This window comes from Anomalospiza imberbis, chromosome 2 (genome assembly GCF_031753505.1).
Source record: "Anomalospiza imberbis isolate Cuckoo-Finch-1a 21T00152 chromosome 2, ASM3175350v1, whole genome shotgun sequence".
In the NCBI taxonomy this organism is placed as follows: Eukaryota; Metazoa; Chordata; class Aves; order Passeriformes; family Viduidae; genus Anomalospiza; species Anomalospiza imberbis.
Window position 1 is genome coordinate 72,966,856 of NC_089682.1, and position 15,161 is coordinate 72,982,016.

Genomic DNA, 15,161 nt, shown 5'->3' on the forward strand with positions numbered 1-15,161 from the left:
CAAAATGTGTAGAGCAAACTTCTCTGGGAGCTGTATATCCATAATAAACTGGCTCTAACATGCTATCTATCCAGACTGGGTGTATTTTTCATGTTTATCACAAATCAGTGCCACAGATAGATTGCAGTTTGCAACCTGCAGTTGTTCATTGGAGTTAACTTGGCTGTCAGGACAGACTTTCTGCAGTGCTTTAAACTTTCATAACTTTTGTGCATGAGACTGAACTATTTTTCTAGCTGGCTCAGGGATCAATGCTGTGTCATTAGAACATGTGGAACAAGGCTATGAGTTTCATTTAGGATGTGTGACACCCCAGCCTTCATACTTTTTAGACGTGTCTGCACATAAATGAACCCAGTATGAAACTACTCAAATCATGAACCTTAAAAGTATTTTACTTACATTTTAGATCATCCTCCAAATATTCAAAATCATTCAAGACTTCGAACTCCACCACCTCCAATATCACATGCTCACACCCCAAATCAGCATCATGCGGCCTCCATCAATTCCCTGAACAGAGGGAACTTCACTCCACGCAGCAACCCGAGCCCAGCTCCTACAGACCACTCTCTCTCTGGAGAACAGCCAGCCACTACTCAAGAGCCAGCCCATGCTCAGGACAACTGGTTACTCAACAGTAACATCCCACTGGAGACAAGGTAGGTCACCTTCTTTAGCACTTACCATGTTTTGATTGTGTGTGCTCAGGATGTTATGGAAAATACACACGTCTGCATAGCCATCCACCTAATTTGTGAACTGGTGTTTGACTTATGCATTTTGCGTTGTATTTATTATTCCTTGTGTCTTTTTGTTTGGACTAGGAGAAGAGGAAATTGCTCTTCTTTCATAAACTAAAAATGTTGTCTTTAACAGCTGTTTATAAGGTTATTTTCCTCATTTATAATTGGAATCAGGATCATAGATTAAAATGTTCTTGGCTTTCTTTCTTTTATTCTCCTTTAATGTCTTTCCTTCCTATGTGGTAGGATAAATCAATATCCTATTTAAAAAACTGAAATCAGTCAGCATACTGAAGAGATTTAGCCTTGTAGCTGTGCCTCATCAAGCAGTACTTTTGTAGTATGTAATTCAGGAAAGGTTGATCTTGTTTCACCTAATGAAGAGAGGTCAGCTGCTGCCCTTTTCAACATTGCTCCAGCAAGCATGAAACACTGGATAGCCTAGCCTCAGTCATTTAATGGTGTTTCCATTTAGCTCTCAAATTCTTTTCCACCTGTGTAACACCTGAATGGTGTGACAAGGGTGTGCCAAGTTTTAGTCCATAGCTTTGTTCAGATTCTGCATAAGTTCTGGAAAAGAGAGCTCTCACAGTCCCTCAGCCTCAGTCCTCCTATCTGGTGGTCAGTGCATCTACTTGCAGTCCCACTTGCTTTCTCCAGAGGTTTTGCTTCACTGTTTCCTTTGCTACCAAGCAGCCACTGGGGATGCTGGAGTCATCAGCTCCCATACATGGTGTCTTTTTCAGTCTGCAGAGGAGTCTTCCAAATCTAAAACATGGTGCACTTACTCAACTGTCTTTGTCTAACCTTCTCAAACCAACAAGATTTTAGATAGCAAAAATCATACAATAACTGAAAACTGAGACAGGGCCCAAATTTGTCACATTACTGCCTGTAGGAATTTCACTAAGAGGCAGCAATGGTTGTAGCTGTGTCATGGGACAAATTGTACCCAGTTTTGCAAACTTCTGCTAAGAGAATGTTTTTTTAGAAATGAGCACATCTGTCAATCTTTTTGAGAATGAGCTACATCTGCTGGCCCTCTGAAACTTCTAAAACAACCTCAGTATCATATTTTGTGGCATTTAAAAATTATAATTTCTCATGACTGCTTGATTAAAAAGACTCAACTAAGAAGCTGGATCCAAAAGATTAAGACAAAATTATAAGCAAATAATGCAAGTGTGATTTGGCAACAGTTTTAGTAATTATATTCTCTTGGTAATTATCAGGCACAAATACCAAAGCATTGAGTTTTATGTGATAATTCTTATTAAAATTACATTTAAAAATACTTAGGCCCTACTCCTGCAACTCTTTTATAATAATCCTCTATAATTCTAAAGGAAGTCATGTGCCTTTTCCTAGCCAGGTGGTGAATTCGTTATAGAAGCGATAATACACTGTTTTAGTAGTGCAAAAACTTAAAGGCTGTCCTAATATCTTCCATGAAATCATTGTGGATGAAAATTTTTCAAGATCTGAAGCAGAGTGCTCTTGTTGCATGTTGGATTAGTCACATTATTGCTGTTAATCAGACTGGTAGTTGGAGGTCTACCTGCATGAAGAGCTCTTTCTGCATCATTTCATGATTTCACTCTAACATCACAGATCAATCACATTTGTACTTGGTCCTTAGTCAAACCATTTTATTAATTTGGTAGAAAACAGGTCATTTCAAGACTAATGGTGAGGCTTTCAACACACTGGTTGAAATGGTGTCATTTCACCCAGTGTTTCTTTTTGACAACAAGCATGTTGGAAAATATGTAATTTTATGCCAACAGCAAATGAACACTGCTGACTGTTCCTTCACTTATACAACATAAAGACAATAAAATGTGTTATCATGGTCATAAAGAGGAGACTGAGCTGCATAGATGATCAGTATATCTGTGACTAACCTACTCTGACAGCTCTTCTGTCATGCAGAGTTCTTCCATTTCCTTCAGAGCTGCTTAGCAAACTTGGATGCCCAATTCAGCCTCTTCCATGAGACTGATCTTCCCCATCTTCTCCACTGCAAAGATTTTTAGAACCAAATAAAAAGATCATCATTTAAGAGAATAAAATGTCCAATATGTAGAAATTTAAATCCTGGCCAAGAGACATTATTCCAAGAATAAAGGCTTTTGAAGTTAGGAGATTATAGAAATATCATGTCATAAATGGAATTGTATTTCTGTTGGGGTTTTTTTAATCCCATATTAGTCAACAGAGAGAGAACACAAGAAGAAAAAAGCTGCATCTTTTAAACGAGGATTGTCACAGGCTGTGGAACATGCCTGCAGTTACAGAATTTAACCAGGGTTTGAAGTGGCTTGATTTTGGCTGCTATGGACTCCAGGCAGTTTTCAGAACTGGGAATTCAGACTGGTTTGTCACTGCCTGGAAATTTCTAAACCATCATGCAAGGGCAAGCAGAGATGTGCAGCACAAATATACAACTGACAGGATAAGCATATCTGAGAATTTTGTATGTTGCAAGAGGAAGAGCCCCTCCTCTTCTCTCCCTCCTTTTCATTAGTTTCCCTTTACTCCCTTTTCTCTGTTTCTCCTTTCTCCTCTTTCTTTTCCTGTCTGCTCCCTTTTTTGTTGCTTTAAAAGCCATGTATTATCAAGGTTGTGATGAGAAGATCTTTGCTCAGCAGTCACTCCTGACAGGTAAGTTCCCCCCATATTTATTCCTCAGTCTTCTTTCTTCTGTGGCCTCCTTTCTGCTCCTTTACATGAGACCTTTTGGGAGCATACAAATGCCAACTAGATGGACATCTAGTTGATAAACCAACAGCTTTCAGGAGACTTCCATTCCCAGGAAATTTCATGTGGTAATCATGTAAAGTCAGATTTCTGCCACCACTGCTGCTAAGGAGAAAGGAGATTGTTTTGTAACTAGCCAGCGATTTACAGGTAATCTCCAAGGGAGCAGACTCCGTGAGCCTTCCATGAGGAAGACAGTCATGCATCAGTCCTTCAGGTGACCCAGCGACCCATCTGTTACAAACGCATACATTATGAGATTGTGTAACCCTCCCCTCTTCTGTTCTATTGACAATCCACAACTGAAATTCATGGAACCAATTTGACATGGATTTTAACTAACTATGAACTTTTATTGATTGGTGTGTTGTTAGGTGCCTTGCCTCTTACCCTTTAAATGCTCAGTGCATGCACATATGCTGCTTCTTTTTGCATTGAACTCAACGTCCAGTCTTTCCTGCATTCCTAGGGAATGTGAGGAAGCCACAAATAGTTGGGAATGGATTGATGTCTCAAGTGCTATGGCACACAGCTCATGCATGTTGATCCACTTTACTCCAAAGCTATGAATGGGAGTGACTTCATTTTCATTCAGATCAAGGAGTAGATCTGTTCTGTCAAAGCAGCCCAAAGGCCTTCAAAAGCAAGGAGTTGAGCTAAACAAATGCTGACATTAGCAGCGGGAAGAGGAGGAAGTAGAAATGAAAATTAAGTTGAGAACATTTTAGAAGAAACAGTATCAAGGTTTGTATAATGTGACAGGGCTGGTTTCTCTTGGTGTAGCATGTTACCTGAATCCAGTGTCTTTGACAGGAATTCTTGTTTGAGTTCATGTCACTTACACCCTCTAGGCTCTTAATCCTGCATAAGTGATAAAATGTCACAATGCTGTTATATTTTTTTTGCCAGGGGATTTATTCACAATCAGGCTTAGATTCAGTTTTGATGCTGAAAACAGACATGGGCAAAATCAGGACTGTATTTTGTTTTAAAAAACATAGGAAGAATGTTCTTTTGCCAGGTCTTGAGAAACAAGCCCAAAGGTGAGAAAGACACAGTTTGTTCCCAGCTGTGCCTCTGAATTAATTCTTTATGTTCCTGATACTCTCTTCAAAAACTACAAAACAGTTTGGCATTTGTACATGAAAATGTGACTCATAAAAGAACATGCCAGGAGGACAAATACTGCAAAATATCGCTGCTGTGTGAAGTGTCAGTCCCAAACATGTGCAGGCCCTAAGTATCTTGCTTATTGCCTGTATTATCCAGATTATAGCCAATACTCTGGTGTTGGAATTTGGGTTACAGCTTAACCTGTTTCTAGCTTATATCTGCTTATCATCAAGAGACTTTCATTTGGAATACTCATATTGAGCAAAATTTACATTTTGAAAATTTACTTTTTACTCTATGTAGTGAGTTATTATTCCAAAGGGAAAATAAATTAATCAAATTGGAAACTAAAAAGTTCTCAAATCCAAAACTGAAACTAAAGCAAAGGAGTAGCAGATTTTTGCTGGAAATCCATAAGAAAGTTAGATGCAAGAGTGCTACCAAGGTACTGGCCACAGTGGGATATAGATACTGTGCTGTGCCTTTTCAGAGTTACAGTAACACAAGTGCAGGAGTATAACCAGATTATAGCTGGGCTGTGTTGAAATCTGTTCCTTTGGATCCAGGAGTTTGGAAGGTTTCATGTGTCACTGGCAATAAATAATGTGCAATGAACAAAGACATCCCCTTTTTTGATACATGCACATGGGTGTGTGTGCTTGTATGTGTGTATATGCATATATATAGTGTATATATAAAGAAGTGAACATTTTTATATGTATATGTGTAGCATTTTATACATATAAATATATGGTCCATCATTCTAATTCCATGCGCAACTGCACTATAACCATTGGGGTTTTTAAGATCACACGTCATATATGCATGACTCACTGGCTTCATTCATGTTTCCATATGTACGTAGAAACATAGCAAAGCAGACATTCCTAGAGACATTGCAGGACAACCTCATTGAGATGGACATTCTCACCTCCTCCCGACATGACGGTGCTTACAATGATGGGTATGTGACACTTACGTGGTCTTCCTGTTTACTGTACAGTCATTATGATCTTTGCATGAAAGCATTTGGTCATATCAGTGATGTTTAAGGGCAACACCATTGCTGACCTCTTCCAATATGGCTTTAAAAAATTAATTTCTGGGGCATTATGTCCTGTACATATTAATGGAAAACTCATTAATATGCTAGTGAGCCACTGCATGGCATTTGCTTTTTATCCCCTTATTGTTTTGAAAGTAATTTGATTTCTAAGAAGTACCTACAGCAATTTCAACGCCCATATTAACTAAAATTAATTTAATTTTCATAAAAATCTGAAACCTTTACTGTGCTGATAGCCTGATACTTAACTGCTAAACTGATGTCTTCCACATACATTATCTGACAAATGTCTGCTAGTGGTGTATGTAAGCCAAGCCTTGGAGTTTGACTTTAACCACCCATTCTGGAATCTTTACAGAAATTTTGATCATGTAAATTTTAAATTATAATGGACTTCTAACTTGATAGTTGGTGCCAAAACTGTTGAATCTTATGTTGGCAGCTCATAATTTGGTAGCCATCATTCACACAAGAGCTTATTGGTGTACTTGAACACTGCAGGTACCTCTTTGCTCAGAAAAGATACATCTCTATCTAAATAAATACTTTTCAAAAGCAGGATAGTATCTGACTTATTGTAAAAATCTTTTTTTTTTTTTTTATGTAGAGCATTAGTAGAAATAAAGAATCTTTCTCTAATGCTCAGCGGTCATGCTTAGAGTACCAATATAGAGCCATGGCTGTGTTATTACAGACACCTATTTTGGATAATTATATGTTATATTTTCCTGCATGAATTGGTGGCTTTTCTTCCCTGTGATGTTTCTGCATGTGAAATTTCCCCCTGTGACTGCACAAGTAACTTCATGGGGAAAATTGAGTCACCTCTTCGTCTGGTATTAACCACTGACTGACTCCCATGAATCCATGCTGATTGCATTTACTCTGGCTGTAAATCTGGCCCCATAAGCCGTGGCAGAATGTGCAAATGGCATTGGGGCTGTTTCTCAGACCTCACAAGCTGCATTTTTTGTTTTACAGAAGCATGGTGGTAGATTAGTCCACTCCATTTCCCAGGTTTCAGTCCCAGAATTTGAATGCCTTTTACAGCATGATGTCCCACCAAAATCAGTTTTTTCATTTAATATTCCCATGGACAGAAGTTCCATTGGGATATTTCATTTCAGGAGCTCATGGACTTCAGTGTGTTCTTTTCGTGCTGACTTCCATGAGTGTCACCCAAGGTGCTCATGGGCTGGCTCTCAGGCTGCATTTGTCATAATGGGCAAAATATGGTGCCTCCCAATGTGTCACTGGACAGGAAATGCTGTTGCCTTTGACAGTAATTCACACTTTTTTAAAAGTAGCCTTCAATCCAAGGTGCTCTGGACTGCTTTGTGGAAGCAGGTGCCTCTCCCCACTGGCAATACACAAGACTTTGATGCTTTTAGCCATGCCTCTGTCTGACACTTAAATTTGCTGGATGGGGACAGTGTGAATATTCCCCTCTGTGACAATTTGGGTGCTATGGAATGGCTTAAGCTCTTTTTCCCCATCTCCATTCACCAATGCCACACAAAAAACGCTCTCATGCAGTGATCAATAAATTGATAAAAGCCCTCCCTTCTTCAATCTGACCTCCGCTCCTCTTCAGCCTCCGTAGGGCATTTATGTGGGAGTGCAAGCAGGCTCCCAGTTCTGCCTGTGCCACCAGTCTGTCGTAGCTGTGCTTGGGGTTTTCATCTCACTCTAACGCCAGCTCTTCCACAGAGGGGACTCCTGCCCTTGAACAGTTCTCTGTGGCATTGTTGGCACTGTGATTTTTTTGTTTGGTTTTGTTTTCTTTTACTCTGTATGACTTGCCTTTGATTTTTATTCTTCTCTTTTGTGCATGCCGTCCGTGTCCGTAGCCAGCATTGTGTGGAGCTGCTTTCCTCGTCCTGGCAGCAGTCGCCATTCTCCCACCCCACGCCTCCCTCAGCATCGATTTGTGTAAGGAGTCACTTGCTGTTGGTCTTTCTTCCCTCAGGCACTTCCTGTTCAAACCTGGAGGCACTTCTCCCCTTTTTTGTACAACATCGCCAGGATATCCCCTGACGTCCAGCACTGTGTACTCGCCTCCCCCTAGGCCCCTTCCCAGAAGTACCTTTTCTAGGCCTGCCTTTAACCTGAAGAAACCCTATAAGTACTGTAACTGGAAATGTGCTGCTCTGAGTGCCATTGTCATCTCAGTCACGCTGGTGATCCTGCTGGCCTATTTCATAGGTAAGCTTGTTGCTGTTTGTTTTTCTTTCTTTTATTTCATTTCTTCTGCAAACCCTCCCATACTGCTAATATTTGGGAAACAGAGGGTCAAGACTGTGGTACAAAGTGATGGGGAAATAAGGCATCTGTTGACTTGCTTGTGTTGCGGTGTTGTGGCAGGGAGCTTAACACCTGTCATAAAGCCAGAAGGGCTTAGTAAAACATGAGTGATATGAGGGAGTTGTTTTCCCTTCCATATCATGGACTGTTTACATCCTGCAGAGGAAAGTGTACCTGGAGTGAGGCAAAGCCACCAGGTTTTCTTTAAGCATCCCATTAAAACAAGTGGTGAAGTCCATGTCCCAGTCCCAGTGGCACCCAGGTCTGTCAGTGTTGACTTTGATGGGATGGGATCAGAACCAAGATCCTGGTACACAAAAATGTGGTTTCATTCTATCATCTCTGGTGACACACCCATTTCAGTGATGTTTAACTAATTATATTGGAGTTCACAGGGTGACCAGGAGGATGGAGAAGGACTGGGTTGAGATTGTGGTTCATCAGAGCATTTTTAGAGTAGCTGGTGCTGGTGAAATTTGCATCTTGGGTGGAAAAGCAGTGGATTTTTCTTTAACTGTGCATGATCTGAATTTTTTTGTTTTATGCGGCTTGTCAGTGTTCATTGCAAAGAAGCATTCTTACTGTATGTTGCAAAAATAATTGAACTGCTAGAAGTGAAAATTGTATTTTTAAGCCTGTAAAGCTGGAATGTTACCATTACTTTTTCTTCAGTTCTGTTTGATATATGTGTTATAAATGTCTTTAAAAAGTCCATTCCTAGACTTCTATGTTAAACTGTCTGTGGTGCAAACTCCAGTTTTCAGACACTTTTAGATGTGATCATGGATAAAAAAGCCCATTTCTCATGGCACAAATGAGTCTTTTTGATTTTGCTGTGACTTCCTGTACACTAATAATCTATAAAAGGTGGTGGTTAGAATTGCAAATCTTAGTCTGGATTGAAAGATTTTGCTTTCATTTTACATGAATATGATTAGCACCACCACAAAGGATTGCTTTTACTGTGTTGCTTTTATATCCACTCCTTTAATGACTGATACTTTTCCACTTCTGCCTTGCATCATACTCTGGTCACTTTTATGTCTCCTGTAAGAGGAACAGGAATGATTAATTAACCAGCATTAAATCAGCAGCAATTTGATGAAATATGCAGTCAGTTTTCATCATTTGCTATGTACATTTGGAGTCACCTTTTTCATTTGTCTGGTATTCTGCTTATGTCCTGAGCATGGTTCCTTTGGACATAATCTCAGTGTGTCAGAGGACAATCATTTCAGCTCAGCATAGCAGTGCCAGGAGGAGGAGGAGGAGGTGTGTGCTGGTTAGCAGATGGAGAGGAGTTTGGTTTGCTGTTCTCCAACTCAGAACCCTGTCTCAGAGTTCACAAAAGATCATACTCCTGCTTAAAACCACAGTAAATGTTGTTAAAAGGAAGGTCCATGGAGTGCCCTCCCATCCTTTTTATCCTCTCCATTCAGGTGAATTCGATGGCATTTGCCAGACACCATGGATCACTGGCAAGGTGCCAGAAATGCTGAGCAGGTTGAACCACTGTAATTATGGGTCATAATTACTCATTTCTAAGGGATCTACAAATTATTAAAAATCAAATCCAATGGTTCAGTTCAGCATAAACATATTTAGCAAAGATTGTCTCTACCAGACCTAGTGTTCTGATCAACGAGAAAAAAGGCAGATATTAATTAGATTTTGATGAAAAATTGTGTTTAATTTCAAGTATAATCAATTATTAATTACTGTAATGAGTGATTCTGGCGGGGTTTACTAATTAACTCATTTAAAAATTATGAATAACCTTTTCATTTGTAATTATTTTTTACATCCTGTCAAGTTGCAGATGAGAATTGTATCACCTAACCCAAAATAAAAGAAATGAATAAGAGAGTCAAAATGTACTTTCACTAAGTTAAACTGAGACACTTTGCATTTGGATATGAACTATGGAATTCTTAACAAGAGCTTGTTTATTATTCCAAGTAACATGGTCTATTTGCAAATAAATTACTGGTTTTCCTCCAGTTTTGGGCTTCCCCCCCCACCCCACATTTGCACAGTTTCATTTTCTTGCAGATACCTTTTTTCATTTAAGCAGTACCCTGCTCTTTTCAATGCCATGGGGACAATCTGAGTGATAAGGTATAATTTAGTCATGAATAAAAGGTCTAATCTGTATAACAGTCTGTGTGTATTGGGAACTTGACTGCTTTCCATCTGCTCTTGTTAGTTAAAACAACCACGGAAGTTATCATTTAATGACCATTTTTGTCCTCCAGGGCAAACTGAGGTCATTGAAAAGGATCCCATTTAGGTGAATGGGAAGAAGTGATTGGACTTCAAGTTGGGTCCCATTGCAACAGCTTGGCATTTAATCTGTGGTTTTTTACACTGGTTGGATAATGGTAATACTTCAGAGTGGTATCTAGGCCTTCAAGATGTTCCTTACAGCATCAGGCATGTCACAGTTTTCTGTGACATTTATTTAAATATTAAAAACTGCCCACTGCAGGCCTTACCCCTCTGTAGAAATGTGGAGCTAAAGACATACCAAAGAGACTGTGCTACGGGCAGTACTTCCTGTGTGACAGATGCTCAGGCACAGCTGTGGTGGGTGCCCATCTGAGCCAGGCAGAGTTGCATGGAAACAGCAAGGCACTGGTCATTTCTGAAGTTTTTTGCTGAAGCCAGTTCCATTTTGAAATTCACCTGGAGCACTTGCTAAATCATTTGTTTGAGGCTAAAAGGCAGAGTTTCTATTATTTTGTGTATGTCTTTATGGCATTTAGCAGTCTGAGGTTCATTTATCTTGCTGGGCTGTTTCAAAATAGGGAGAGATAAATAGGTGTCCATGGCAGCTGAATGGCTCCTGTCATGTGTCAACACTGTGATCAAGGTGAAGGTTTTACAGGGCTGAGTCACTGGTCTGGAGAGATAATGACAAACAAAATATAACAGAGTGTATTAAACACCAGAAGCTGGTTTTCATTGGAATTAACCAGCTTTTGATTGACTTGTTTCCCCTTTTCAAAGAGTCAGACAGCACACTAAGGCAGTGATGACAGTGCCCATCAGTGGTTTGCACATACACAGCTTATGCAAATCTCATGAGCTCCACAGAAGCTTGTTTCATGCAGTGAGAACACCAAGGAGAAAAGCAGGGGCACATCAGGGATGCAACATTAAAGTGATGGAACCATTGAAATCAAAGGCCTCTCTCTGAGCAGCTCAGAGCTACCCTGCAAATTTGCTATTTCAGGAGTTCCTGAAGAGAAATGACGTTAAAATTGAATTCCCCATTTTAGGAATGTCCATTCAATGGACAGCTAGACAAGAAAAATTTTCATTGCTTTTGCTGGGATTTGGTGGGGTCTGTATAGCATTGTGTTCTGCCTTGGAGGGCTAATTTCTAGCAAGATTCTAATGGCAGAGAGAATCCCACAAGGTGTGTTGCTATGCTAATACTTTGCCAGCATTTCCTGTACCTTATAGGTGCCAGACCTGCTAGCAGAACATTGTAAAGAGCCTCTGACATTGCTGTACTGTTTGGAAGAAGTTTAGAAACCGAAAATACCTGTTTGATTGTCCAGAGCTCCATGCCCAGCAGCTGTTTGGCTAGGTCTGCGGAACAGTTTCTGAATTAATTAGTGATGGAGAATAGTTTCTGCCTGTTTAAACAGAAGTTATTATCCTCTGCCTGATGTAGATTCCAGACTAGATGGAAGTACAATTTGATGGTGTTAGGCACTTGCAATTTTCCTATACTTAAGCATGTGCTGTGGTTGCATTGCATGAACAGCAAGAAAGATGGTCATTTGATTTAGATTAAAGCTAGGGCTGGAAAATATATTATGAAGCCAAAACAGTCATTCCTTTTTATTGCAGTCAGAGTTCTCTACTTTTAAGCTCTGTGTTCATTTGAAGTCTGTACAGATGCAGCTTCACTTGAAGAGCAGTGTTGCTTGCTGCAGGCAAAATGCTTTGACAGTAAAAGTGTGCTAGGGCTATGATGTGTTTTATAAAGCATCTTTCTTTTTATTGTCGAAGAATCACCCCAAAAGCTAACTTTAGCTCAGTTTGTCCATGGTTCTTTGATGCTATGGAGCAAACCCAATTTAAAGCAGCTCTCCAAAGCTCTTAGAAATCTAATTAATTAGCAATGGATGTATAGTGTACCAATTACCATGGTGTTTACATAGTAAGAGATCAATAGGAAAAGTTGCTAATGCTTAATTATTGAACTTGATCTGTATCTATTAATCCTACATTTATACCTTGATATTAAGGTTATAAATAAATATAAAGCAATTTATTACCCTGCCAACAGGCTACTTTCACTTTCTGCTTTAATATTTATTTTCTGATCCCAGATTAAGTTCTATTTTGCTACTGTTGACATTTGTTCTTTTGATTTACAAGGATTGTAAATCAAAATCTTTGAATATTTTCTATTTCCATCTTGTCTTTGATAAAAGGCAGAAATGGGAGCTAAACAATCTGTTCTGGCAAAGCCTTTATGTTACGAAGTCAATCTGTTACCTCAAACAGAGTTTTGAGGTCCTTTCTTTGTTCTTTCACATCTTCACATAATCACTGTGGTCTGTTCACTCAGTAACTGCAAACTCATTTACTTAATTTTACCCTTAATCAATAAAAGTGTTAGATCCAGTCTAAAAGGTGCTTTAGTATTACCAGTGATATATTTTGTGTATTTTAAATGTTTTTGAAACAACATTCAAGGACACTGGTTGAGAGGGGGCCGTCATTGTGAGCCAGCACTACCATTTTTTGCCTTTATAGACCTTGAATATGTGTGGGTTTGGTTTTTTCTATTAAAGCTGGCTCTTACTGTACCAAATGCAGATGAACATTGGTGGGGCAAGAGGGTTAGTGCCTCCTCACTAAGCAGGACAGTTTAGATGACATCCAGCTCTTCTTTTCATACCCCTGACATTTAGGAAATGTGGTCCTTACTCTTCTCATGCACATGCTCCTCTAAAACTGCAGCAACTACATTTCCTTCAGTACTAGTTCAAATGCAGTGAGAGTCAGTGGCATTGGGCCCAATGTCTGCAACAGGAGCTGGAAAAATCTGCATATATTTTTATAAATTGCTGGTTCTGGAAATTGATATGACTGAAGATAAAATATAAGTCATGACAGCTGTTAACCCTTCAATCCAGTTTTGAATGATCTTTTTTGTTGTTGCACTCCAAATTTTCTCAGAAAGGCTAAGGCATGAAAATAGTCTCAACCTCATGGAGAGATGCCATCAACTTGAGCTTCTGTCTGACTACTCAAAAATGGAGTTGAAGAAATCTTTTTGCATTTTTTGTTCTATAGCAGAGAGATGGGAAGGTCACAGGACTCTGTGTTCACCTCAGTCACACTTCACTATGTTAGAGAGCCAGCGAGGGCAGCTGCTGTGGTTAAAGTTTACAAGAGGCTGGTGAGTAGCAGTGAGCTCAGGAAAGCTGCCTCAGGGAATCTGGCAAAATAACCTTTCCCTGGCCAGATCCACAATGAAATAGTCACTCAAATGTTTCAGCTCCACCTCTTTACTAGCTTTACCCCATCTCCCTCTCAACACGCATGCACACATGGAGATTAATTATCAGGGAAATGAGAAAGACACAAAATTAAATCGATGGCCTTAAACTAAAAGACAGTAGGTTTAGATAGACGCTGGAAAGAATTTTTTACTGTGAGAGTGGTGAGGCGGTGGCACAGGTTGCCAGAGATGTGGCTGCCCCATCCCTGGAAGAGGTCAAGGCCAAGTTGGATGGGGCTTTGAGCAACCCAGTCTAGTGGAACGTGTCCCTGCCCATGGCAGGGTCATTGGAGCCAGATGGTTTTCTTTTTTTAAGGTCCCTTTCAACCCAAAGCATTCTAGGATTCTGTGTAAATTAAAACTACAGTGGGTTACATTCAGGCTTACGTTTGTGCCTGTTTTGTGGTCTTTTGCTGCAGCTTTAAGTACATGGTGGTATGAATTATAATGTAGATCTTTTATTTTCTATCACCTGCAAAGTCATAAAGAGCTCTTTGTATTATTAGGTGATTGTGTGCATCTTTTTTTTTTGCTTTTAATTTTCCAGTGTATGTTTGGATAGCAGCTACTCTTAGCTTTATAATTCAGAGCAAAGGAAGTAGAAGTGATTTATCCACTATTGTGCTTTAAAATAAAGGTGATAAAAGTACAAGATGCCACTTTAAATTTATTCTTGTGAAGATCAATTCATTCAGATGGGTGTTAAAAATCTTGCCATAGAAACTCCATTAAAGAACATTCTCTGTTTCAGTCTAAATAAGATTTGTAACCTGAACTTGAAAGTGTTGTGATTAGAGAAATGATGGATATGCTTTTGAAAGAATTACAGAATCACTTAGGCTGTAAAAGACCTCTAAGATCATCATGTCCAACCTTCAATGGAACATTATAATGACAAATAAACTACAGCAAAAGGTGCCATGTCAAGTTGTTTCTTGAGCACCTCCAGGCATGGTGACTCCACCACCTCCTTGTGCAGTCCATTTCAATGCTTAACAACCCTTTCCATGAAGAAATTCTTCTATTGTCTAACCTGCACCTCCTCTGGCACAGCTTGAGGCTGTGTCCTCTTGTCCTGTCACTTGTTGCCTGGGTAAAGAAGCTGACCCTCCCTGGATACAAGCTCCTTTCAGGTGGCTGTAAAGAGCAATAAGGCCCCCATCTGAGTCTCCTTTTCTCCAGGATAAACACCCCAGCTCCCTCAGTCACTCTTCATAGGACTTACTCTCTAGACCCTTCACAAGCTTCCTTTCTCTTTCTGGACTCAAAGGAGAGACACTTCCGCAAGAAAATATTACTGGAAAAGTAGAGCAGAAGATATTGCAGACCTGCTTATTTTGTTAGACTTGCCCAGTCTGTGGAAACTGGGAAGTACTAAAATGTAGGTATTCCATGTGATGACAGTATGTTCTGAACTTGGCAGCAAAATTTCTGCTTTGCAAAGTGGTTAGTACTTCTTCAGAGTCTACAGTGATAAATATACTGGGCAAGTTTACATCTTCTCTCAACTCATTCAGTGTTTATTGGAGTCAGGAAGAAGCCTAAGGATTCCCATAATTTTAATTTAAAACTGTTTTCTCAATATTCAATATGTTAAAATCCATAAACTATCACATTGTGCAGGCTGACCTCTTTGCACATTGAA

General features: G+C 39.6%; 1 protein-coding gene across 3 annotated transcripts in view; it reads left to right on the top strand.

Annotated features, from left to right (window-relative positions):
- Nucleotides 1-15,161, top strand: part of TENM4 (teneurin transmembrane protein 4) — a 590,079-nt gene that overhangs the window by 385,314 nt on the left and 189,604 nt on the right. For all 3 annotated transcript variants that reach the window (XM_068181704.1, XM_068181706.1, XM_068181707.1), the window contains 3 exons: nt 410-662; nt 5,485-5,583; nt 7,655-7,890. In XM_068181704.1, the coding sequence (XP_068037805.1) occupies nt 410-662; nt 5,485-5,583; nt 7,655-7,890 (588 nt within the window). The remainder of the gene's footprint in view (nt 1-409; nt 663-5,484; nt 5,584-7,654; nt 7,891-15,161) is intronic.